Raw genomic sequence first — 26354 nt, forward strand, 5'->3', positions numbered from 1 at the left:
AAATGGAATGAAGGACAACAAACAGAAATGTACAATCAGACAACCTGCCCACGCTGCAAAGTGGAAGCAGAGTTCAAGCTCCGCCCACCCAAACTAAAAAAAAAATAAGGAAAAAGATTTCCAAAAGCACAACACGTTTTTTTTTTATATCCTACATCCAGCTCGATAGCGACATTATAGTTAACAAGGATCAATATATTTTTATAATCATTTTAAGGTACCTCTTATATTTTTCTGAATATTTACAACTGTACAAGCAAAGCACACACTTCAAAGTGCACATAATTAATACAGTATTGACTAGTTTTGCATTTACACGGTTTATATCCCCCCCTCCAACCCCCCACGCCCCCCCCCCCCCAAAAAAAAAACAACCTGAAACTATTAAACAAGAAAATCCAGAAGAACAATCAAAATGATTCTGTTTCGTACATTTTACGAAAAAAAAAATAATAATAATAAGTAAAGGAAATAAAATGCTGCTAGATTTGTACTCTCTCTCTCTCTATCTGTCTCTATCTGTCTCTGTCTCGGTCTGTCTCTCTCCGTCTCTCTCTCTGTCTCTCTCCGTCTCTCTCTCTGTCTGTCTCTCTGTCTCTCTGTCTGTCTCTCAGTAAGACTTGTGATGTCCGGTGCAACTGAATATTTTCCACGTGTCACGCTTCGTTAGCATTTTGGGGATTTTTTTTTTTGTTGTTAAAAAAAAAAAAAAAAGAAAAGAAAAGAAATAAACTCTATGCTCGTCTTGTATAAAAGTTAAGGCAAAGTCATTTTTCAAGTTTAAATAAAATTCAAGTTTCTCAAACACTGGATGGAACTTTTTTTTTTTTTTTTTTTTTTTTTTAATAGTTTTTTAAACATTTTGCGTGTTATAGAGACTTCGATGCGTCTCTATTTTTTCTCCTCCCAAAAAAGAAAAAAAAAGAAAACTTAATGATATTTCTCACGGAATAAACAGCACTGGTTTATAAATAAGTAGATATGGTGCATTTTCATTTCTTTTACCATTTCCACCAAGGAGAAAAAAAGAAAAGAAAAGAAGAATCGACCGATCCAAGTGCATCTCAGTCCTTCAAAATAAAAGAAAAATATATATACTTTTTTTTTTTCCTTTCTTTTTTTTCTCTTTTTTTTTTTTTACTAAACTCAAGCTTTAGCGTCCAAATCAAGCGTCGAGCTCCGACCAACCAGGAGGCTACAGGCTTTTATTTATTTTTTAACCGAAGCTTTCCCTTCTCCAGATGGGCTCCTGTTTTCTCTTAGTGGGATTACCCAGAATGCTTTGTTTTTTTTTTTTATTTTGTTGCAGGAAGACTTCAGCGAGACATGCGAGGTCCCACATCATGTAGGTATTGTTTTTCGCCCCACTCCCAACCCCTCCAAAAAAAACAAAAAACAACAAAAAAAAAAACATTGTGTATAGTACAGTGGTTGTTTATTTTTAAGGGTGTTTTTGCATCTGAGGTGACGACTTCGAAAGATTAACCTGAGCACGCTGACGACTGACTGAGCAGAGAGGGAAACTTAAAAATGTAGTTTTATTCATTAAGTCAAACAGGTTGGTTGTCTGCCGAAGTGGCTGCTACAGTAGACAGATCTCCCAACCGGAGCCGGACAATTTAGCCGAATCAGCTTTCCCTCCCGAGACTTTTTATTCTTGCTACTTTACTCAGAAAATTCGTCCAAAAATGTAAAATTATCTCACAAAACCCCCCGAATGAGGCCGGACGCCGACGTCGTCCAAACCTCAAAACGCTTCGGGGTAAACGAAACAAAAAAAAGACAAAAAGGGTGAGTTTGTTTGTACTCTGTGCTTTTAAAATTGAACTCCTTCCTCTCTGCTGCAATTTATCCCAGAAAAAAGAGCAGGTGTGCTTCGGTCAATCTTTACGGGAGAGAGGAAAAAAAAAAAAAAAACAGCTCCGGGAGAAACCAAAAGAGTGCAAAAACAAACTGGGAGAGAAATCGTCGAGACAGCATGCCGACAGAAAAATTTAAAAAAAAAAAGGTAAACAACCCTGGTGGAGACTCGACGCCGAGGAAAAAGGGAGGAGTTGAACACGGCGGCATTTCCCGCTCTGCTGTTAACATTTATGAGACGTTTAAATATTTAAAGGATGTTTGGTTTCGACGGCGGAAAAAAAAACCCAACAACTCTTCATTCAACATTACAAACTACGTTCCATCATTTTACCTTCAATAAAAATATTCTATTCAACCTTTTATTTTTTTTCCTCACTTTCTAAGTTCAGTTCAACGCTTTTTCAGTGAAAATCCTCACCGATACGAAAGACCCAGAAAATCCAAAAGAACCCCACCGCATGTCTATCCAAGCAACAACTACAAAATCTAAACTTTAATATCAGCATCTGTCGGAAAAAAAAAAAAAAAAAACCCCGAGCTGGACGTGTCTGCTTTGTGATGTCATCACAACCCCAAAAAAAAAAAAAAAAAAAGAGGCTTCATCTGGAGGTGCTGCAGGAAAAACTGAATTCTCTTTGTGTGGTTTTAATTTCCTCGACTTTCAGGATCCATTTCCCTTTTTTTTTTTCTTCTTCTTCTTCTTCTCTTTGCTTCAGGTCATCGAAAAAAACAACAGTGCAAACAAAAAGTTTTGCGGATGTAAATAATCAAGTATTTTCTTTTTTTGTCTACGCGAGTTGTAGTCGGAGATATTCCAGGATTCGACGTCTAGCACCATAATCTGGGAGAATAAAGGACGCGAAACGTCTCGCCGGTGAAGCGTCCGGCGGGGAAACGAACACTTTTCTCTCAGAGGACGCTCAAAAAGCTAAAACCTCCGAACGACGGCTGTAAACTGACGCGGGTTTCACACGTTAGCGCGTTAGCTTCCTCCTCTCCGGGCTGCAGCTCTTTTTTTCCCCAAAATGCAACGCCAAGAAAAAAGAAACAAAAAACTAAAAAATGCAGCGTCCCGACAAGTTAAAGGTCCACCGGACGCCTCGACGGCCGAACTTCGAGCGAAGACAGCCGCGTCCTGTCTTGACGCAAAAAAAAAAGAAAGAAAAGTGCTGACCCCGCGATCGGGCGTCAGGTACACGCTACGCTTCGTTAGCAGTGTTAGCAAACAGTAAAAAACAACAACAACAACAAAAAAACAACAGCAGAGGGAGGTGATTCTTTACAGAGAACGCAATCAGAGGAAGATTTACCAGTAAACTGTACCGACAACAGTCCACAAACCAAGAAACGGCAAAGAAAAAGTCTTCTAGAGTGAAGAAATCTGCAAAAAAAAAAAGAACCGTGACAACCGAATGATCCGAGTCGTCACGTGATGCAAAGTTTGCGTACGAAAATGTGATTTAAAATAAAAACAACGACCCCTAAACGAAGCTACATGACGGCGCCGCTCGACGTGCGAACAACAAAACCCCCTCAGAGCCGAACAAGATGGAGTCTGTCTCACGGTGGGGGGGCTTTCCAACAATGCCCTGCTGCACACACACACACACACGCACACACACACACACACACACACACGCACACACACACACACACTCACTCACACACACACAGACACTCTCACACACACGCACGCACACACACACACACACACACACACACACACACACACGCACACACACACACACGCACACACACACACACGCACACACACACAGACACACACACACACACACACACACACACAGACACACACACACACACACACACACACACACACACACACACACACACACACACACACACAAGGCCAGTTTAGACAGAATGAATACATTTCAGTGATGTCTGTGCCAATTTACAGGCTGACACGACAACAAAATGCAAAAAAAAAAAAAAAAAAAAAAGGGGAAAAATAAAAATAATAAAGCAAATAAATAGAATAAAAAGAAAGAAACGGTGCTCTACATGCACAGTAAAGTGCTTTATGTCTGCAAGCCCTGATCCAGAAAAGAAGGCGTCCTCTATGCTCGTTTGTGACTGGTGGTTCTGGGAGAGAAGAATCGAGTAGCCCTGACTTATATTTCCTTTTTTTTTTTTTTTTTTTTAACGCATCTGTGGAGCGTAGTGGTGGGAGGAAGAGGGGGAGGAAGAGGGGCCGGGCGTCGCCCTACTGCGGGGACTTGGGCGGGGTGTGGTGGGGATCTTTGCTGGGGGTTTTCCCTGGGTGTGGCGGCGGGGAGGCCCACCGCCCGGCCGGCCGCCGAGCCTCCTTGGCGGGGCGGCCCGCGGTGACGGCCGCCGCGCCGGGTTTGGAGGAGGGGTGGTGGTGTGTCTCTCTGGCCTTGGCCTCCCCCGCGGGGGGGGCGGCGGCGTCGGGGCACTTCCTCTCCTCGCCGGCGGCGGCGGCGACGCAGGCTGGCTTGGCTTCCTTGGGGGTCGGCGGTTGCTGGGATGTCGGGGCGTCCTTCACCCGCTGGCAGATCTCGGCGTAGGACGGCTTCCTCAGCTCCTGGAGGCGAAAACAGCCGTCGGTGAAAATGTTCGGCACGAACGCCCGTACGACCGCTCGTCTGTGTACGATCAATACTTTCAGAGGATTCATGTGTCCACCACGGGATGACCAGTATGAAACGGTAATATACACCATAAAACATATTTTACAATGTTTCAGCACTTTTTCAGGAAATTTTGTGTTTTAGCACTTTTTAAAAAAAATTAAAAAAAAAAAAAAAAAAAAAGACCATGTTTTAGCATTTATTCAAGAAATTTTAGCACTTTTTCAGGAAATTGACCACATTTTAACACTTATTCAGATAATGTAGTATATTTCAGGACTCACCTAAACTGTGTGCAATCAAAATGAATGTGAGTCGGTGGGGTATTAAAAGTCAGATTAATTTAGTCTTTCGGTTGATGATTTGATCGATCTGTTGGTGATTATCTGAGAGACAGTAAACATTAAAAAGCACTGGGGAGAGAAAAAGGTAAAAAGCAGGAATCAATACTGACTGTGGCAGCACCGTTGACTTGCACCGATTTGCTTGCAGTGGACAGAGTCCCGGGAACTCGCTCCACGGACTGCTGCACCTCCTTCGGCTTCACCTCCGTCACCTTCACCTCCCTGAAACAAACAAAACGATCAAGGAGTAAGAAAACGTGTTTTTTTATTTTTTTATTTATGCGTGTGATGCTCCGTGATGGCGCACATATCAATGATGTGTGTGGACTTGCACAGAAAAACGATAGGTGGTTTAAGAGTTGCTTCCTAAACACAGTACGCCTCACAATTATCACATAATTGTCTGATAGCGATTATTCTGAGCTGATGGAAATCACTTTCCATAATCGTTACGATCAGTTGGATTCATTTGTGTAAAAAGCAGGATGAAACTATGTTTTCATGCCCAATTTCACATCATTTCTACAGACTGGATATAAAAGCGGACGTATATCTTCCAGGTCTTGAAGCTGTAATACCACCGAGTGCCACTAGAGGTTCGGCTCCAAGAAGCCTCCTGAACTGAAGCAGTCTCATCAAATTTTCAAGCCAATAAAATGTCCCCTCAGACTCGACACCACCGGCGTTGCTTCTTACACTGCAGGGAGGGAGGGGGCGGGACTGTGTGGCGTGCCGGCGGCCGGGGTCAGTGTCGGGGCCGGGGCCAAGGTCGGGGTCGGGGTGGTCGGCGAGGGCTGGAAGCTGGCGTCCCTCTGGGAGCTGGAGGACCGCAGAGGCTCTTTGGGGCCCGCCGGGGAGACGGCTCCTCCGCTACTGGAATCAGCACTTACAATCTGCAATGACAGCAAACAAACAAACAAACAGCGAGGAGCCGGAGTCAGGCGCGACAGGAGAGTTCAAGGTCTTTGATCGAGGTATCATCAGCAAATAGGAGTCTTTAAATTAACCGTTGATTGACTTTATAATGGATCGATAGGACCAAAGTTTTAAACCACTGTTGGCTTATTATGTTTGAAATGAACACACTGAACCGAAGGAAACCGGTGCACAGGAACGAAGTAAACAAATAGTAGTTACTGGACGTAACTGCAGTTCTACGAGTACGTTCGTGATTATACATAAATAAAAACACAAGTATAACAAATATTATATTACGATCATCTTAAATCATACAAACTGAACCTTTAACTTTAGAAACTATATTAAAAAAAAATCAATTCCTTTGATAAATGTGCTGTCATTAAGCTCAAAGGATTTGAAACCGTTTCATGAACACAGACGATCGGAGATATAATAAATTTAATATAAACCAACTGAATGCAACATCATTTCGAGAGTGAACTGCTAACGAGCTAATTTGAAATGCAACCACATAAACCGACGCGTTAACCTGTTGATGTTCGGCGAACTGAAGTCCATTTGCGGAGCTTCACGGGTTTTTAAACAGGCGATAGCTTCGTTTAATAAACGACATATTTTGTGAGCGTTTTGTGCGATTATTCGGTCGACAGCATCGGACCGAAAAAAAAAGTGTGAATTAAGTGCTTAACGCGCTTAATGTGTTCAGTGATGTTGAACAGAGGAGGTGGAAAACTGGATCAACAACTTTTGAGTGACAGCAGTTTGTGCTGTGATGAACCATTTCGCCAACTTTAGATAAACTGTGCAATTTACAAAAAAAAAAGGATAAAACGAGTCACGCATTATTATAAAAATAAAAAAGACTGCATGGAAAATATTATATTCTAAATAAACGGCAGGACTTTGTCTGACTTTCCCTGTCTGAAAGAGTTTTTTTTTTTAAATTCCCACACAGATAAGAGTTTAAATATTAAATATAAAACCACTGCTTGTTCTCACTCAACCTTAAAATCATGTGAAAATAAAATAAAAAAGGTTGTTGTGACATCAGTAGAGATGCTGTACTAAAACGTAGAAACTAATAAAGTGAATAAAACTGGTGAAAGTATGAACTAGTTTTTTTTTATATAAGTGTAACACAATTGTGTGTACTTATTCATTGGTCTTACTTCTACTTCTTACTACTATCCATTGTATTTTATTGTATACGAGTTTGTAATTTTTTCTTGTGTGCACCATTTTTTTCCTCCTAACTGTTTCTATTCTGCTTCTAAACTTCCCCACCGTGAGATTAATAAAGTCTCATCTATTCATCTACAAGTATACGGAGGCATGAATGATGTATTTAAATACAAAGTAATATGTAGGATAAAAGATAAAACGGTGTCCGAGCTCGACGTTAAGTTCGTCCTACCCGTTGCTCCTTGGTCGTCCCGACGACGACGCTGCTGGCCAGCCGGTTGTCGAACACGTCGTCGGTCTTGAGCTGACCGGCGGCTCCGGGCAGCGGAGGGAAGCTGGAGAGACCGAGCTCGAAGCTCGGAGACGGGGGTTTGGGAGGAGGAGGTGGCGACTGCGGCGTCACTCTCTGCACGGTCGCAACAAAAAAAAAATTAAAAATTAAAAAGAAAACAACACAGAGTGAGCCACAAAGAAAGAGGTGAGTCAAACTAGAATTAAACCGAGTCTTTGAACTCACCACGAGGAGAGTACCAGAAAGGAGAACAATGAGACTTCCTCTTTTAAAGGTAAATTTACAGACGAGAATAAAACGATTAAAAAAAAGAAAAAGTACTTACTGTAAACTTTTCGTCCCTCTTTTTCCTAGAAGCAGAAACATTTTTCCTTTAAGAAAGAGAACATCTCAATTTACAAACATCCGTCCCGTCTGAAACGGAGACTTCAACCTGACAGTGTAAAAAAAAAAAAAAAAATAACAGTTGTTTTTAAGCACTTTAAGTTTAATGGATTTGAAGCTGATGTTGAACTGCAGGATATTTCAAACACAAATGACGAAGTGTTTGTTATCCGACGCTTCATGTTTACCGGCTGTTATTTCGTGACGCTACTAAAAAAGGTGCCGTCATGCTACAATAACAGCAGCAATTTTTGTTGTTGTTTACACTGGATTAATTGAATAATGGCAACCAATAAAAAAAAACTAAAAAACATTGTGATCAATTGAGCAGGTATGTTCAGAATAAAACAGCAGACGATTTCTCCCCATCTATAAAACTGCAGTTTCCCCCAATCAGACTGGATTTTCTTAAATTAATAATAATACAAAAAATAAAAAAATGTTTTTGCTGTCGTACCTTCCTCGGCCGATGCCCAGGGAGTAGTCTGTGGTGGCGGGCTCCGTGACCCGCCCCGTACCCACGGTGTCCCGGCGGGGGAAGGCCGCGGTGGAGGGTAGCCGGGTTCTGGGCTGGCTGGCGGGGAGTCGTGTCGGCGGGCTGCTGCGGACCCCGTTGAGCCGCTCGCTGGGGAAAGTGGCAAAGAGGCCCGGGTTGTCCAGGAGCCCGGCGCTGCGGTCCGCCGTGGGGAGGGTCGGCCTCAGGTGAGGTTTGCTGTGATTCCTTGCAGGGAAAAATAGAGACACGTTAGTTTCGGTTTTGTCCAAAACCTCTCATCATTTAAAAAACAAAAGTTTGTTTTCGGAGATCTTATTAGTTCGGCGAGTGTTTCTCAACTGATCTGGAATCAAGAACTTAGCGGCAACAAACAGTGACGTCACTCATATGAAGCTTCGAGCTAAAATTTTGGCCATCGCCATCTTTGCTTGTTTGGAGCAGGAAGTGACCATATTTGGATGAGCTGGGGGAGGAGCCAGCGGTGGATCTGATTGGAAACCTGATGATACTACGTCCCGCCCACCGATAGCTGTAATCTGACTGCACCACAGGCCTGTCAATCAAACAGACACCCCCCCCCCCCCCCAAAAAAAAAAAAAACAGGTCTATTTGAAGCTTATTTTCTAATGAATGAGGGATTCATTAAAGTGAATGAACCCGAGCTTGACCCGCCTCTGGGTCGTGACCCTCCTGTTGAGAACCATTGACATTGATGTCTTGTCAACAGCAGGATTTTGTTCCGATGCCTGTTTTTTCCCGTCATGTTTCCTTTCTATCTGCAGCCGAAGAGTCTCGGACACCAACCTGTTCCTGGGTGTGTAGTGTCTGACGGTGAGGGGCGACGTCGCGGGTTTGAAACTGTGCGATGTGGTAAATCCATTGATGAACTGGTTGTTGTGAAATGGAGCAACCTGGCGACAGGTGGAAAACAGATCGATCAGCGCAATCAACAGGAAGTAAACAAGACGCATTTACGTGACAAATACAGGAGAATCAGTGGGAGGAAAAAAAACAAAAAAAAACAGCTTTGTTTGGTTTTGGATCAAATGTTTCTGTTTAGTAATTGATTGTTGTATTTCATTATAAACATTGAAGGGATTAACGAATAAATTCTGGCCTCGTTCTGCCAGTATTTTAATGTGTATACATTTGAGAACCATTTCTCTACACATAAATACAACGTTGAGAAAATGATGTTTTTTTAAGATTGTAAAACTTTCGATAGGATATGAAACGTGAACTGAATCAAACTGGTTCAAATTTACCTTAAAAAAAAACAACAAAAAAAAACAAAAACAAATGCCATTAAAATTAAAACACGCTTTGGACTCCGTCTCACCTGGTTTGTTTGTTTGTCTTAATTATCGAGCTCTTAAATGCAAAAAAAAAAAAAAACTTTACATAAAAGAGGACCACCTCCAGGATGTTTAATTATTCATGAATCCAATCTACCCTGAGGTTGGTTCGTACCAGCGTGGGGTCGATGAAGCTGTGTGTGGCCGACCAGGCCTGCGGCGTGATGAGGCTGTATAAGGGGAACTGCTGCTGCGGGCTGTAGACCGGCGGGATGTAGTAGGACGTGTAGCGCTGCTGGGCGTACGGATTCACCTCCACCGGCCGGTAACCGTTCTTTGGCATGAAAGTGTTGATAGCGATTGCCTTTGCCTTTATCCTTGCCTGGTTGGGGGGGGAGAAGGGGAGGGGGGGGGGTTAGCACAAGGATGTTTATGTAGCTGAAGACGATGTTATTCGTACAGAATTACATGTCATTTGTAGATATTTTGTTGTCCTTCTCTGAGATTATAGTCTGGAAACACTCCGGAAATAAGTATAAAAAAAAATTTAAAAAATCGTTTTAAGATCAGCGGCATTCTACATTTATACAGGAAATTATCACCCATTTAACATACTTATAATATAGACTTAAACGTGAATACAAAAAAAAAATGTTTTAAGAATAATTGGTGCATAAAAAGAAACTGGAAGTTTAAGTCTGAAATCGGAGAGAAAAATCAAAGTGCTAAAATTTTAAGTTCAAGTTAAAATGAAGGACTCGAGTACAACGTTTGACTTTTGGCAGTATGATAAATGCAGACCTTTTTTTTAAAATTACTTATTATTAAATAAGCACGTGGGCCATTAGTTTATTGCTAATCACTTTGTAGCCAAACACGTCACCTGACAAAGGTTCATTCATGTTTTGACCTGAAGTTAATCATAATTATTTTAATAGTAATATCTGTACAAAATTTTTTTTTTTTTAAAAAGTGCATGTAGACAGCCACATCAGTTCAAAATACATTTTAATTTTAGTGCTCTGCGTGGGAAGTAGCCACCGATTTGGCTTCGACATATTTACTGATTAGTTTTAACAGCAAGATTCATAAACTGTTTAAAAACATAAAGAAGCCACCTATAATATAACCCACCTTAATTGGCTTCCCTTGGAAGGTCTTCACTTCCTCACGGAGATACTGATATGCCTTCAACAACAAGAGAGCGGACAGCACAGCGGTGAGGTAACAAAACGAGATGACTCTTTCAAAAGTATTACGAAAGGTACAGTTACTTAAAAACTGTTAATACAAAAAAACAGGACAATTTCTGACTATTTCACAGGAGAGGAGAAAAGCTCGTGTAATTTAACTTTTCCTCGTTACCTGCTGTGCATCTGCTTCCGATTCGAAGGTGATGAACCAGTTGTCGTTGTAGGCAAATTCACAGTTGATGAACTTCGGTAGGTTTTCCCCTTTAAAGAGGGCCTCGACCTCCTGAAGAAAAAAACAACAACAAAACAACAGGAGATGGAGGTCATTTTTCAGTCGTTTACCAGTAAAAAAAAATAATAATAAACACCGTTACAGGGAAACAGTCATTCCTGACATGTGTTTTTCAGGCACTGAGCACAGATTTTGTTTTATTTATTTTTTCCTCAAATCACTGAGTCATGCAATGTCCCACAAACATGGTTCAGATGTTGCCAGAAATAACGGAAATAAATATTACATTGTCATAATATGTCATCATGCTACAAACAAAATTGCCATGATCAATTCTTCTGATTTTCCATGTCTGGAATAGCCTTTTTTTTATTTCCATGATATTCCAGAAACAGCTGACGACACTGACCTCGATGGGCGTGCTCTCCGGAACCTCTCGGAGGATCACGATGCAGCGGTTCTGATTGGGTCGCACCTTCTCCCCCTTCTCATCCACCTGGACCAATGGCAGAGCTGGGAGGGAGCCACGGGGGAAAGGAAAAAAAAATCAATAAATCAATAAATCAAATCACAGATAATCACTTTACAGGACGGTGAATTTAAAGGTTTCCGAACTAACTCCTGCTTTTCAGCTTGGCCACAGAAAAGTCTCATCGGTGTCTCTTTATTAAACTAAAAGCTGTGAAGCCCTCTTAAGCTTGAAAAAGATTGAATATTAATGCAGGTCTGAAGTCACAAGTTTTTTTACACTAACCCAGTCTGATTTCCAAACAGAACATCTTGGCAGCGTGCGGATTCGCCGAGCCATAAAATAAAAAGCACAGCTTGGCGCCGGGTAGGATTAATTTAAGCCGTAAATTAAGTGCGTGTGTGTACAAATCAAACACGAGCAGGTAAGACTCTGCTGGATGCACTTTAACAACCTCTCTGGGGAAATCAGCCCCGACCACACGCTGATGATACAAAACATAAATGGAGTGAGTTCGTCTCGTCTTGCAGCTTCTTCTTCTTCTTCTTCTTCTTCCACACAAGCTATGAAACTCAGCATTTTCTTTTTTTTTTTTTTCCTATACACACTTACATCGCAAAATGTCCACAATCAGCTCGACGTCAGTGCTGAGCTTCTTGACGTGGTCCAGGTTGGCCACCGTCACGATTGGCACGTATTGGTCGCTGTCCATTTGGGAGATGAGGTACATGTCACTGGCCAGATTCTCCCTGACGGAGGAAGAGGAGGAAGAAGAGGTGGTTAGTGACGTTTCTCAGTCCCTCCAGGATTTCACTTTGGTTTTTGTGATTGTTTTGATCAAACATGTTTGACTCTGCAGCAGATATTTCTAGTTTTACCTGAAGTTTTTTTTGAGTAAAAATTGAGACATAAAAAAAAAAAAACTTCCTAAGCAGTACCTGACAAAGGAATATTATACAATCACTTCCTGTGATAAAAATCACGCTGCACATCAAAGAAATAATCTTTTTTTATTTATTTATTTTTTTACCTGAAGAGAACCAGGGGGGATGAAATGTACAAAAAAAAGTGCAGTCTATCACAACTTGACACGTGTATAGAAATTATTTTAACATACGGTAATATGTAATCACTTCCTTTGATAATAAACATTTTCTAATGTGAAGCCCACGAATCGCGCCACTTCCGGTTTCCTCCGGAGTTTTATTTAGTGACGAGAAACCAGCAGCACCGCCGCAGAGGCATCCGACAGCATGAAATAAGGCTTTCATTTGGACCACGCCGACGCCCACAGAGAGCAAGACAGACCGAGAGGCTCGATCGCTATCAAAAAAAAAAAACAATACTCGGCCTCATGGCAGCACAGACTTAATTATTGATTGATTTGGATTCTTTGGGTTTAGTTTTCTCTCTCGCAAGAAGAAAATGACAAGAGGGAATATTTGGTGTATGATGTTTTTAAAATGATCAAAATAGTCATCAATCTATTGTCTGATGAATTGTTTTAACTCCCCAACAACTTCAGCAAGATTAAGAAGTTTAGTTTACTGAAAGAAAGCACACAAATGTTATAAAAACTGGGAATTTAAGCCCAATTTGGTACTTTTGCAATAAATTTGTTGTTGAGGACATCGGCGGACGACGACGTTCACGTCACACGGCGGACCTTTAAAGTTTCACCGGGATTTCCACCGAGTCGTCGTATGAAACAGCTGCCAGGCATTTGAGATTTCAGCTTAGTTTGCCCCATTTTTTCTTCTATATTTCCTAGATAGTTTGAGGTTTGCTGGCATTATTTTCCCTTTTAACGATGTGTGGAAAAGCTTTTATTTTTGTTGGAGATTATTTCAGAGACCGATAACAACTATCTTCACCATTTTAGTTTGTTGCTTATTTATTGAAGCTCACCGGGAAAGACAGAACTCCAGAGTCTTCTTCAGGTGCTCCCTCAAACCCTCTTGGGGGTTCTCCGGCTGGGGATCACTGCCTGTTGACAGAAGGAGGGAGGAAGGGGGGAGTTTCTAGTAAAATAAACAGCAACTAAACTCATCTTTAAAAACACAACAACAGAAAAGCAAGACATGATCCAGAACTAATGAAACGTTGGGTTGAATGAGATGGGATGTACGTGGAAGAGGAGAGGTGAACGATTTCACAGGTTATTAAATATGAAAAAAGAAAAAAAAAAAGCACCAAAAGATTGGTTTTATTTATACGCAAAAACATGTAGCATGCTTGTTAGTAGTTTCGCATAAATTGAACCACTGAATCTTCTTCGTTTTATAAAGTTATTTTACTCAAAGAGAAAGGTGGCACAGTATTAAATTCAGGTTAATGAATTAAAACAGAAAACCACCGCTGTAAAACTCGGGTTAACATGCTTTTCCTAAAAATGTTCAATTCATAAATTGATGGGGATCTTTGAAACTACATTTAAGGTTTAAAACAAAATAAAAACTGGATAAAAATCCTCAACCATTTGGTTCATTTTTTGCTTGTTTGGTTTACAAGTTCATTTTGAAACTTTCATTCCAATATACAAACTACTTTGAAACTCTTTATTTGCCAGCCTCCACAAGACAATTAGGCTCACGGCTCAACAGCGCCCCCTGTGGCAGATAATTTAGGAGTCGAAAACACACTTCTACACTGTTATAACATTTCCGTGAGTGCTAATGTCCCCTTTTAGCTTGTATTGTTGTTGCTGACATTCCTTTCAAGTGGAGGACACTTGAGATGAAAATTGGCAAATGAAATTTTAAATGCTGCAATAAATAAAACATAAACCAAAAAAATATCTTTTTAGCGGTCACCGTCTGCTCTGCAGACAATAAATTATGCCACTTGAGGATAAGCACAGCTCTTAACAGCGTGATGCAAAGTCATTCAAATCACTTCGACTTAAAGAGACAGCGCCATTAGCATCGCTCAACGGGAGTTTTCACCGCTCCGTAAAGTCGTTAAAATGACTTTAACAACCAAGAAAAGAGTCGCTTCATTCAGTTATGTTTTCTTTTGTAGAAGTAAAAAAAATTTTCACATTTTTTTTTTCGAGCCAGACAACTTGCTCACGTTAATAAAAATATCAAATTGTTCATTTATTTATCTTACAGAAGAAAAAAACAAACAAAAACCCTCATGTTTGTTTTAACAGAAAATCTGTGAGGTTGTTTGCTGACCTTGCAAAAGCTCTGCAGGCCTCGTAGACTGACCTGTAACCGGCTTGGAGCCTGAACTAAGCGGCCCACCTGTGTGCCGTGGCTGCCCAGGCTCGGGGTACTCTGGGAAGGTTGGCTCGGAGCACTCCAGGGTGACGGCGGCCACGGGGGCCGGCTCGGCCAGCATTACTGGTACCGGTGGAGGCTCATCTGGGTCGGCTAGTAGGGGCTCCTTGTAAGCCTTGTCGTCACTGGCTTCATAGCCTGTGGCAATCAACAAGGGGAGTCATGATAAATTATTAAAAAAATAAAATAAAAATAAAAAAAAAGGCAATTGGATGGGGGAAGATAGCTAGCCATTTAAAACTACTGTGAGAGTCTCATATCTAAGCCCCGCCTCCAAATTAGCAAAAGGTATACCTGTGCATTGGAAAAAGGCCATTAATACCTGAAGCTACCCAAAGAATCTAGCCTGGCATATAAAGCCAGGCATTTTTTTCAACTTTAGTAAGAGCCACAAAAAAAACACAAAAAAAAAAATCCCCCCCCTTACTTTTTCTTTGTAGACCAACAAAAAAACAAAAACAAATAAACAAAAGTAACAACAACAAAAAGCTGGTATTTGAATAATGTGATTATCACATATAATGGATGAGGGAAGCACAAACAAATGGGTTAAAACGCTGATGACAAATGGGATTATCTTCACTATTATGAATTTAACATAATGTATAGGACATTTCCACAGCACAGATACCATCAAAACAACAACAACAACAACAACAACAAAAAGTTGTGTCTTAATCACTGATATGGTCTTTTTTTTTTTTTTTTTGCAGCCTAATAATTTCCAGTTTTGGTCATACTTGTACTCAACTACTGTCAACAAGACTCAACACTTCCTGGATATGTTTCACATTAATAAAGGCCTTTAAATGTGAAAAATCTGTGAGGTAAAGTATCGCACTTCTCTGACAGTCGCGTAACTGCAATTAAAACTGACAATTACTGCTTCCGAATAACATTATATTGAATTCAACCAGGGATGACGTGACAGGAAATGTTGAGTCGACAGAAAATTAAAATGAGCAAAAGAGCAGAAGGCCGGAATATGTGTCAATCAAAACATGATGAAATATACTTCTTAAACAGGGGAAGATAGAAATAATAGCAGATGGTCTTATTTCTCCGTAGCGGTCCATCAACAAATCCACAGCATTCGTTCACAATCACCAAAATTCACAACATCTGCACTAAAAGCTGCAGTTAATTCATGTATTTTTTTGGTGATTTTTTTAACCTTTGACAGGAGGATCTCTTCCCAACGAGGAACGCGAACCACAAAATAAATACTCAAAAGAGGGCTGAAGCTTAATTGAGCCTATAAATCTGAATCCTGTTTACCAGACACGGATTAAGTCATTAAATCCTCAGAGAAGGAAGCATTTAAAAAAAGAGAAATTTTATAGTGGGCCTGAATGTAATCGAACTGTTCTTTCAAATAACAAGTGACTTAATTTTACAGGCGAGGTTCGTAAATATTCTCGTAAAGGCCTCCAAGAAGACGAGTGGAAATTAGAGTGAAGATACTTAAGATTACGGCATCAGTTTATATCAAATAAACCTGTGAAATAATAATGAATATCTACAAGTGAATAAATTAGGGTTGAAACTGGCATATTACGATACATCCATCGCGATAATTCAATAATCCGAGCCTGAACCGACGGGATCGGGTCGAGTCTGACGGTTCAGGTTGCGAATTACAAACTTGAGTGTTCGGGCATTAAATTAATCGATTTTTGAGGCTCACGGTGTTAAACAAATCCTTTTACTTCAACTCCTCTCTCATGTTTCTGTACGTGTTCATGTGCTTATTTTCTCGCGTATTTTTCGGGATGTCCGTGTTGTTTTCCAACGGAGATACGATCACAATTGGTTGCTCAAAATGTGTTTCTCCAACGGACACTAAAATGTAAAGTTTAGTTTTACTGACAACGAGCGGTTGAGGAGGAGGAACCGGTCGTTGTGGCTGCTTGTGAAAAAAAAAAAAAAGTTTCCTTCCCTGATGACAAATTCATAAGTTTGTAGTGGTGAGAAAAATTTTTAAAAAAAGACTCCATGATGACCCGACTATATTAAGTCACAAGTCTTCTACCATAAATGTCCTCGTGGACGTGAGATGAAACGGGCCAGGACGTCAATCAGAGTCAAACCCAGACTTAATCAATAATTTCTGTTTCGCCACCATATCCTTGTTGGCTCTGCGCCGGCTATACTTGGCTGGACACATTAAAGTGAGTGATTACGGTCGTTTGTGCGGAGGGACCGGTGACTGCAGCTGGAATATTCATAGCTCGTACTAAATTGAGTATGAATGATTAAACAGGCGTCTCGGCACGACGAGCGAAGTGACAAGAACGGAAGAAAGTCAGAAAGTGTAATAACGGTTTGTTGAGTCGAGCCCGACTATCATTTCGACAAGCCGACAGGGTTTTGTCACGACTGGACCAACACACTAATTTACAGATTTACTGTACCGAGCAGTGAAGTCCAACTGCCGCTCAACTCCTTTAAATGCTTTAACCAAACCCCTTCATTACCGTGGAAAACAAAAAATAACTTCCATGGCTTCAACTTTTGAAAAAAATATATAATTTTTCTTTGTTTAACTCCAATTTTTCCAACTTAAGTCAAAAATGTCACTTTTCATTAAGTTTCAGTTTACTTGTTCTTTCTTTTTCTTTTCTTTTTTTTTATGGAAACTTGTCTTCATCACCAGAGTATATGTGTTTTAGGGCATATGTGTTTTAGGGTATACTTGTTTTAGGGTGTATACGCATTTTAGGGTGTATATGTGTTTTAGGGTGTATATGTGTTTTTGGGTGTATATGCGTTTTAGGGGGTATGTGTTTTAGGGTGTATATGTATTTCAGGGTGTATGTGTTTCAGGGTGTATATGCGTTTTAGGGTGCATATTTGTTTTAGGGTATATGTGTTTTAGGGTGTATATTTGTTTTAGGGTATATGTGTTTTAGGGTGTATATGTGTTTTAGGGTGCTTGGTCCAGAAAAGTGAAAGGGCCCAAAAAAAAACCCGCAGAATTTATTTTCTACCATAATAAACCAACTGCACGATAATAATCTCATAATTGCAACATAAAGAATCTAATCATTGATTTTTCTACATCCATATGGAAAAGGCTTCAAGCTGAATCGACAACACAGCGACCGAAGACGAACGTCCGTCTAAAAAAAAAAAAAATCGATGTCCCACGTGGGTGATGATGACATTGCAATGTGAAACCAATGCATTTAGATTTTAACTAATGTGCTATAGAGGCCAAAAAAAAAACAACAACACTCATTCCAAAGTATAGAAGCGGTCAGAATATATACGTGCATCTCAAAATGGTCGTCTGACCTTGTGGGCCGGGGTCGGCCGAACTATCGCAGCCTTCCTTCCATGGCTGCAGGGCAGCAGTTGTGGTGTCAGCAGTCCCACTGGGGTCCAGGCTAAACATGTGGTTGGCCCATGCTTTCGCATTGGGGTTGAGGTCTGAAACCTTGGCGGATTCCTGTTGACAGAAAAAAAAACAAAGTCCGGTCAGAGACGTTGGGTTTTTTTTATTGATTTTTTTTTTTTTTTTACTGATGCATGACGGCCCGTTAACGTGTAATAACGGTAGGAAAAGATTTCATTCAAAATCATTTGCGCTTGATGTTTTGGAGGGATTTGGCCTCATAATAGAAAAAGGGTTGATCGTCAATAGGTCACAGGTTTCAAATCAATAATTTGTTGTTCACTTGTAACCGTCATTAAAAGGGTTCAAGAAGGTCCTTAAAAGTAGACTTTGATGAAATGCTGACCAAACTCACGTGCAGGCGGAGAAACAACACTCAAGTGAATTGCTGACAGAAATCATTAAAGGTTTGCCTAATTAAAAACCTGACGAGGAACGCTGATGGAGCGATGCAGCTAATCATTGTGCGGTAGCACAGCTTAATCTACTGATAACCACGCTTATACGACTTAAGAACATTTCACATTTTGACCAGTGACACCAGCTGATATAACAGTAGTAGAAAACCTTGAAAAGAGAGTTATTGTTGGTTTTATGAATGCAAAACTCTGCACTTAAAAAGTCGTAGCTGCACATTCATCAATCTGTCGAGAGAAAAAAAAAACAAAAAAAAAACACTGCAAAATATTCTAAAACAAAACTTGAAGATTTTAAATTGCCGAGTCAAAGTCATTTCCTCTCTGCTTGGGGAAAACATTACATTTGAATGACAGTTTTACTTCATTCCGAGTAAATAACTTTCTGTTTATCACTCAAAAACGACGCAGGAATTTGTGACCAAGATTTGAGGGAATTTACGAACAAACGATTCGACAAAATAATAACGAGGAATAACCACGATTCCTCTAAATTATCCGACTCGAGCGACAGAAATGTCAACGAATGTTGAACGACCGCCTCAAATCCGTCGATGCCAACGTCATCTGAGAGGAATAGCCTCGAACAGCAGAGTTGTGTGAGCTGACAAGGGACCCCGCTGGTAACGCCCCCCCATCTCCCCCCGGCTGCACCCCCCCCCCTCCCATTTCCGCCGTACTCACAGGATGGAAGCGGTAGTTCAGCATGCACGTCTCACAGGCTAACAGGCTGTAACCGAGAGCCGTGGTGAGGGCCAGCGTTTGGTTCAGCTCCGGGGCCGCGGAGGGCCACGAGCTTCCCGTCGGCGTGGCGACGAGGCTCCACCGCATCCAGTCCATCACTAACGCACGGAGAGTCTAAACTACCTCCGGGTGGGGGGGGGGGGACGCCGGGGGCAGGGACCTCCGACCGACCGACATTGAGCTTCGCCTCGTCCCGGCTCCTCAAAGTGAAGCCGCCCACCACACTCCTCCGTCTGCCTGCCCCCCTCCCTCTCTCCCTCCCTCTCCCTCTCTCCCTCCCTCCCTCCCTCCCCCCCACCCCCTCCTCCGATCAGAGCTGCTGGGTTTGATTCAACGAGTGTGATGACGAGCACCGAGGCTCCCCGCTGCCCTGCCGGGCTTCGGCTGACGTTGCAGAAGCTGACTGGACGTCTCTGCTCCCCGTTACGCATCCGTCTCCTGCTTTTTCTTTTTTTTGTTTTTTGTTTTGTCGTTGTTGAGTCATTCTCCAGCAAAAAAAAAAAACGCCAGAGATGAACGGTGGGGAGGCGGGCATTGAGTCGCGCACCTGAGCTTCGAGTGATCCACGTCCCCCCCCCCCCACACACACTCCGCCCCCCCACCCCCCGAGGCGTCACTCAAATTAAGTCGGTCCCTCTCTTGAGCCTCGGTTTTTTAATAGATTATTCTGCTAACGAGCCGAGAACCTGGGGCAACAAAAAAAAAAAAAAAAACAGAAAGAAAGAAAAGAAAAAACCTGTTTCTTATTCAAGGAGAGAGAGAGAGAGAGAGAGAGAGGGAGAGAGAGAGAGAGAGAGAGAGAGAGAGAGGGAGAGAGGGAGAGAGAGAGGGAGAGAGAGAGAGAGAGAGAGAGAGAGAGGGAGAGAGGGAGAGAGAGAGAGAGAGAGATGAGCCCGACTGGATACGAGATGAGCGACATTGATGATGGGTCATATTTCACAAACGCTGCACTACGAGATCATTCAGGATGGCCACACACACACACACACACACACACACACACACACACACACACACACACACACACACACACACACACAAATAATCCAGCCTTGCACCGATGTATTAAAAAAAAAAAAAAAAAAAACTCACTCCTGTCCGAGCCAGGTTGCCATAGAAACGCCTGCTGACATCACCGGATGTGTACGTTCTGGGCAATCGCATTGACCTTTCAAAAAAAATGTATAAGGGGAGGGGGGGGGGGGTTTAGCCGCCTCCCTGATCGAGGATGTATTTCGGGAGGAGACGAGAGGATGTGATTCATCAGGAGCCGCGGACGGAGACGAGTTTATCGCCGGTGTCACCGGAGGGCAGCGCCGGGGTTTCATGGCCCCGCCCCCTCTGACGGAGGTGAAAGTCGCGAGCGGTCGACAGAAAAGACGGCACAGAGTCCTTCAGGGGACAAAACAAAACACGGCTGAACTCGTCTGTCTGCGGACCCGAGGCTCATCTTTCCCCTCTCGGTGTGTGTGTGTGTGTGTGTGTGTGTGTGTGTGTGTGTGTGTGTGTGTGTGTGTGTGTGTGTGTGTGTGTGTGTGTGTGTGTCAGCCACAGACGAGTTCAGGAGCCACCGACGCGTCACGGCGACAGTGAACGCACCTCGAACCTGAGAAACGACGAAGACGAAGTATTTTCCAGACGTGGTTTACGAAAGCGCTGGTGATAAAGATTAAAAAAAAAAAAGATTAATATTATGTCGGATGTTTTCAGTCATTGATTGTCGGCCCCCATCTCTATGCTGTCCTTTTCTCTCTCTGCTCTCCGCCGACCGGTGGAGGCAGAGGCTCCGCCCACCTCTGAGCCCGGTTCTTGTTTTACACAATCATTTTGTTAAAGGCTTGCTAAAATTAATTTCTAATTTGTTTTAATGGCTTATTTTATGTGAAGCACTTTGTAACTGGAGTTTAGAAAAGTGCTATACAAATAAAGTTTATTATTATTATTATGATATAAATCTACTATCATGCTCACCGCTAACATCTCCCAACTCTAATATTCATGACCTGACCCGATATTACAAACTAAAAAAGGGGAGAAGACGAGATACTTTTTTTTCATTGTTGTGGTTTTTCCAGAACTGGATCACCGACTTAAAATGAAACTCATAAATGTTCAGGTTCTTTTTCTTTCCAGCTTTGTGTTCATGAACTGATTTGATTCAACAAAAAAACAAAGAAAATGGGTCAAGTTCAATTTCTGGTCCGTTTCTGACACATATGTGCGAGACATATGGCGTATCATTCTGTGTGTGTGTGTGTGTGTGTGTGTGTGTGTGTGTGTGTGTGTGTGTGTGTGTGTGTGTGTGTGAATAAGGAATGAGGTGGGAAAACGCGAGGTCTCGGTCGCGCCACATGGCTGGTCGTTGCGATGGCACCAGTTTGGATGAACTCGGCTTTGATTCCTGCGATAAAAACACGTTCATCCGTCTACAACCGGGTCAACAGAACCGCCGACTTAAACCAGCCACGATGTTTTCCCACCGACGGTGAATATTTACCGTTTCTCTGCTCAGGAAGCTTGACGTCCTGAAAGTGTGTGTATTCAACCCTGGAAGCCGTATGTTGGTTCCCCGCCCGGCTTGTAATGAGACCTACAGCCTGAAGCGTTCGCCCACTAGACTCCGTCCCGTTTTGCTGCCAATCTTCTTTCCAATCTTAAGCATGTGTAAATGACAGTGGAAAAAAAAAGGACAGCGGGCACTTTCCATTTCCTAATTTTGGAGCTCGCAGGAAAAATAACTTTCTTCGCCTGAAGGCCACTTTGAGCTTCTTCTTTTTTTTTCTTTCTTTTTTTGCCTGTTTCCTTAGTTTCCACATTCTGTCCTATTTGGAGAGGTTTGATTGAAACCCATCAAGGAAACATGGGTTCAATTCCCCCCCATGTTTCATCTGTAGTGCATCATCCATCATCCATCCATCCATCCATCATCCATCCATCCATCATCCATCCATTAATAACCACAGTGACACACTGACAATAACTGGCTAACTAATGTTAAAGCTTCATACACGGAAAATATTATATTTTGATAAATGGCAACTCAAATTAAAACATGCAAACAAAATCCCCTGATTTTCCATGACTTGGCCCTAAAAAAAACATGTAAAGATTCCCTGACTTTCCCAGCCTGGAAAAGAGTTTAAATTTTTTTTTTTTTTTTTAAAACACCTGAATAATCCCCTTAAGTTTGCTCTTTAAAACTCTGGGATGTTTTTGTAGCTTCATTTTCCACTTCCTGGATTTACAGGATTTCAGCGGGCTTTTATCAGCTCGACATACCGTGTTTTCTTCCTCCTGGTAAAAACATATATTCACACAGCTGAGCTCCACCCAAACAGCATGTGAATGCGTCAATTACATACAGTCAAATCTTCGGCTATTTTGTTTGCGTGTACCTCGAAAAACTCATCAGCCAATAATAAAAAAATTAAATACAAAGATCAGTCGTGTCAGTAAATAAAGAGGTTTCAAGCCAATAAATCTACTTTAAGTCCACTTCTGGTTACCGATTCACTTAGTACCTAATTCTACCCACAAACACAGAGCTTCACTTTACCCAGCAACAGGTCATTTGTTTTCAAGTTAACCACCAAAAAAAATAAATAACGCAATACCAGACGCTTTATCCGCACCTCGTAAAGTTTTCCACTAAAACTCCCTTTTGTCGAAGCCTTTAACATCACAGCAACATCCGAGGAGAAAGTGGAGCTCAATGACTGATGACTGCAGCGAGATATTGTTTGTTGTGCGTTGATGGATGATGACGGGCTGAGAGCACCGACTATCAGCTCAGAGGGGAAAACGGATCCTGATGCCACCTTTCCAAAAAAATAATAAGTGATCTTCAAAATAAGAGTAATAAGATGTTTCTTCTTACTGCAGATGGAAACTATTTAGTTGGATTAAAATAAATGGCAAATGGCTGATTAACAACCCACAGTGACCTTTCACAATGTCAGACAACATGGATTAATGTTTCAAGATGCTTCACGTCTTAAGATTCTCTCACTAATAAGCTGCTGCGGTGTATCTGCCACAGATCTGGATTATGTTTTAACACTCTTTGCCAAATTAAAACGAAGTGGTCGTCCATCCACAGCTGGTTGAACGGTTTCTTAAAAAAAGTGTGCTGGACTTAAAAGAGGCATTTTCTCAAGGTACTACAAATGGCAATGCAAAGTTCCCACTCTCAGTCAAATATCAAATTCCCTCGACTCTTATGGCCTTAAGAAAGGCAAATTCAAAGAGCTATTAAAAAAATAAGAAAAATGTTAAATGGCAAATTACGCTCATTGGCTCGTAACTAAATAAGCGACATTTTAAATTTGTGTCAGGGACCACTGACGCTACCAAACATACACATTGACAATAACTAGCGAACTAACGTTGAAGCTACATACACGGAAAATATTGTATTTTTAATACGAAACGGGTTACCAGGAGTGAAGTAAATAAATAGTAGTTACTGGACGTAACTGCAGTTCTACGAGTACGTTCGTATTTTGTTTATGTATTATTAATGGTATTATTTACAGTATTATTGACGCTGTAGAGGACCTACGCCCTCTTGGTCGACTACGACTTTTCTCATCAACTATTTGAGCCAATAATTTCAGTTTTTTGTTTTTTTTATGTGAAACTTTTCAACTTTTCTTGGTTTTCTATTGTAGTAAACTGAATGTTTTGGACTTAACAAAACAAGGAACTTCAAGATATCTAGTGAAGTTCTGGGAAAAATGCGATGTGCATTTTCACTTCTTTTTCCTGACAATAGATTTTTATAGTCCAACAGATTTAGACAGAAAATAACAATGATATTAATGATCGATAGTTGAAACCTTAAACCACTTGGAACGAGTTAGTTTTGTCACGGATTGCTTTCCCAGAGTGCAAAAACAAACACATCACAAAAAAATTATAATAATAAAAATAAAATAGGGATATGAGCATAACAAGTCAAAGTCTGACAAACAAAACTGCTCCAATATATCAAACACCGGCTGGTGCTTTCATAGCATGAATATCGTAACCAAACATCTAATTTTTTAGCCCCAACATTGTCCATCTTTTTTAGAGCTTCAGTACGTTTACAAAGTTATGCCGTGGTTACACATCCCGACCCCGGGACGTCCCGCTCTCGTTTCCCGTCCTGACCTTCACGCTCCGACTAGACACAAAATGCCGCGATCGATAGGACTGTTACAGCCTCACCAACAAGAGAGGGAAAAAAAACAAAACAAAAAAACAGGTCATGGTTATTTAGTTACAAGATCTGCCCCGTTTCTCGTTTTCCCCGGTTCTTCACCGAGCACTTTTTCTATTATACACAATCAGCGTGGGAAATCAGGTCCGGTCCGAAGTGGGCCGGTATCGTGCTCTCCATCTGGTCGGCAGGTTTTTTTGGAAGGAAAACAGATTCGGGCGGTCGGCGAAACTTTCTCTAAACCTTTCTTACGGCCACGTTCATATTCTGTTACGTCCACCGTCCCCCGAAAAGGAAGCGCTTAGTCATCGCAAACTTTCACTCGTGTCGCTCTGTCTTTACGTTGAACGCTACAAATGTGACACGCGAAAATATAGAATTCAAACCGGCTCAATTTTAGGAGCACACTTTGTGCCCAGTCTGAAAAAGAAAGGCAAAAGTATAACAGGAGACTACAGACAAGACAGAGGTGAAAATTTAAATACCAAAAAGGTTGAATAAATCCTGTTTTATTGGTGCTTTTCAAATTCCTGAGAATCCAAAATGGGAAATTCAAAACACGATTTATTTATAAATCCAGAAGCAACAATAAATAAATAAATAAATAAATAAAAGCTTGTTTTTTTTGGTCTTCTGATTATAAGCACAAGTAAAAAAAAAGATTATTTTTTTTTGTAAATGGGTCCACGAGCCAAATTTGATTTGAATAATCAATCTATCCAAATTGTGTGACCAGGAAGTTGCCGTCTTTGTGTTGCACTTAATAAGCAATCAGCAAAACGCTGCGGCGACGTAGAATCCTCATCATCACCTCAACTCTAACATTTATAGAAGTGTGGTTCCTGTTTTGTTTTCTTCTTCTAATGAAGTACTTTGGAAAATGTCAAAATAAAAGTCTCCACTTATCTTCACGTTCCACTCCGGATATTAAAATGTTGATCGCGAGACAGGTGAAAAGAAATCTAAAAAAAAAAAAACGTTTTTGCTAACACGGCGATATTATAGATGTTGCGAGTTATCGTGCCATAATATTTAAATGAAGGTATCACTGCTTTTATTTTGAAGCTATTTTAAGGATTTTTTTTTTTTTTTTTTATTTTCAGCTTCAATCTGGGCTTTTTCAGGGATTTTATTTTGAAAAGAATTCAGAGAAAAATGATTGTTAACTATCGTTACAACCGATTAACTGTTCATGTTTAAGTTGCCGTTAACGGACGGCTAATTAGGTGGATTTAAGCGAAAGGTAATGAGAGGAAAATAATCCGCCTGATGTACGACATCTCATTTCTGATGTCTACAAACAAATAAATGAACCCTCGCTCCAATCTGAAAATAAATAAATAAATAAAAGCATTGAATATGTGTGTGTGTGTGTGTGTGTGTGTGTGTGTGTGTGTGTGTGTGTGTGTGTGTAAAAACTCACCAAATGAGAGCTCTCTTTTGCCTCTTGTACTTGCTGCACCTGTGGTTCAGCTACAACTTTCGTGTCCTGGTCAGAAGTCATGAGCCGTCTGCTTCTTGGCTCCTCAGGGAGAAGTCTCTGTGTCACCAAGTAAGCTACGGGGGGGCGGAGGGGACAAAACAAAAGTCAGACTCGAGGCAAATAACCTTCGGCATGAATAGCAGTCGCGACACGTGCGAGATGAAACGAGGCCGGCGGCGGTGTCCGATAGTTACTTCTGGCAAAAATCTGGCGAGGACGAGTCGACTTTAAGGAAATAAAGCGTGAAATTAAAAGGCCCAAGAAAGTTAATGCATTTTGTTTAATGCCACATGCATTTCTTCCCAAAACACAGATTCTAAAAATAAGACGTTTGATCAGATGTGATTTTTTTTTTTTTTCTTTTAAATGTAAATAATCAACTGCAGGTTCTTGTTAACACATTAAGTCAACCTACAAGCTACGGGAAGAGCAAAGGGACAAAAAGTTTAAAAGATGAATATCCCAGCAGTAGACGGACCGGTTTAACAGACTTTAAAAACACATTAAGGAGAAGAAACAAAACAAAAAAAACAGCGTCAAC

General features: G+C 41.2%; 1 protein-coding gene across 7 annotated transcripts in view; it reads right to left on the reverse strand.

Annotated features, from left to right (window-relative positions):
• Nucleotides 1–703: 703 nt before the first annotated feature.
• larp4b (La ribonucleoprotein 4B) overlaps nucleotides 704–26354 on the reverse strand; it is a 30867-nt gene continuing 5216 nt past the window's right edge. The window contains exons 2-17 of one of the 7 annotated variants that reach the window (XM_069170219.1): nucleotides 25754–25887; nucleotides 17868–18021; nucleotides 14499–14708; nucleotides 13195–13273; nucleotides 11899–12035; nucleotides 11227–11330; nucleotides 10758–10868; nucleotides 10527–10580; nucleotides 9550–9774; nucleotides 8902–9008; nucleotides 8059–8322; nucleotides 7543–7588; nucleotides 7158–7331; nucleotides 5519–5715; nucleotides 4933–5044; nucleotides 704–4432 (exon numbers count right to left, since the gene is read on the reverse strand). In XM_069170219.1, coding sequence (XP_069026320.1) covers nucleotides 4091–4432; nucleotides 4933–5044; nucleotides 5519–5715; nucleotides 7158–7331; nucleotides 7543–7588; nucleotides 8059–8322; nucleotides 8902–9008; nucleotides 9550–9774; nucleotides 10527–10580; nucleotides 10758–10868; nucleotides 11227–11330; nucleotides 11899–12035; nucleotides 13195–13273; nucleotides 14499–14708; nucleotides 17868–18021; nucleotides 25754–25834 — 2397 coding nt within the window. In that variant the 5' untranslated portion in view covers nucleotides 25835–25887 and the 3' untranslated portion in view covers nucleotides 704–4090. Of the gene's footprint in view, nucleotides 4433–4932; nucleotides 5045–5518; nucleotides 5716–7157; nucleotides 7332–7542; nucleotides 7589–8058; nucleotides 8323–8901; nucleotides 9009–9549; nucleotides 9775–10526; nucleotides 10581–10757; nucleotides 10869–11226; nucleotides 11331–11898; nucleotides 12036–13194; nucleotides 13274–14465; nucleotides 14709–17867; nucleotides 18022–25753; nucleotides 25888–26354 lie in introns of all 7 variants that reach the window. The other 6 variants (XM_069170218.1, XM_069170216.1, XM_069170220.1 and 3 more) reach the window with 6 other exon arrangements.

This window comes from Embiotoca jacksoni, unplaced genomic scaffold, assembly GCF_022577435.1.
Source record: "Embiotoca jacksoni isolate LCO1_2020_lvr unplaced genomic scaffold, fEmbJac1.0.p SCAF_48, whole genome shotgun sequence".
In the NCBI taxonomy this organism is placed as follows: domain Eukaryota; kingdom Metazoa; phylum Chordata; class Actinopteri; family Embiotocidae; genus Embiotoca; species Embiotoca jacksoni.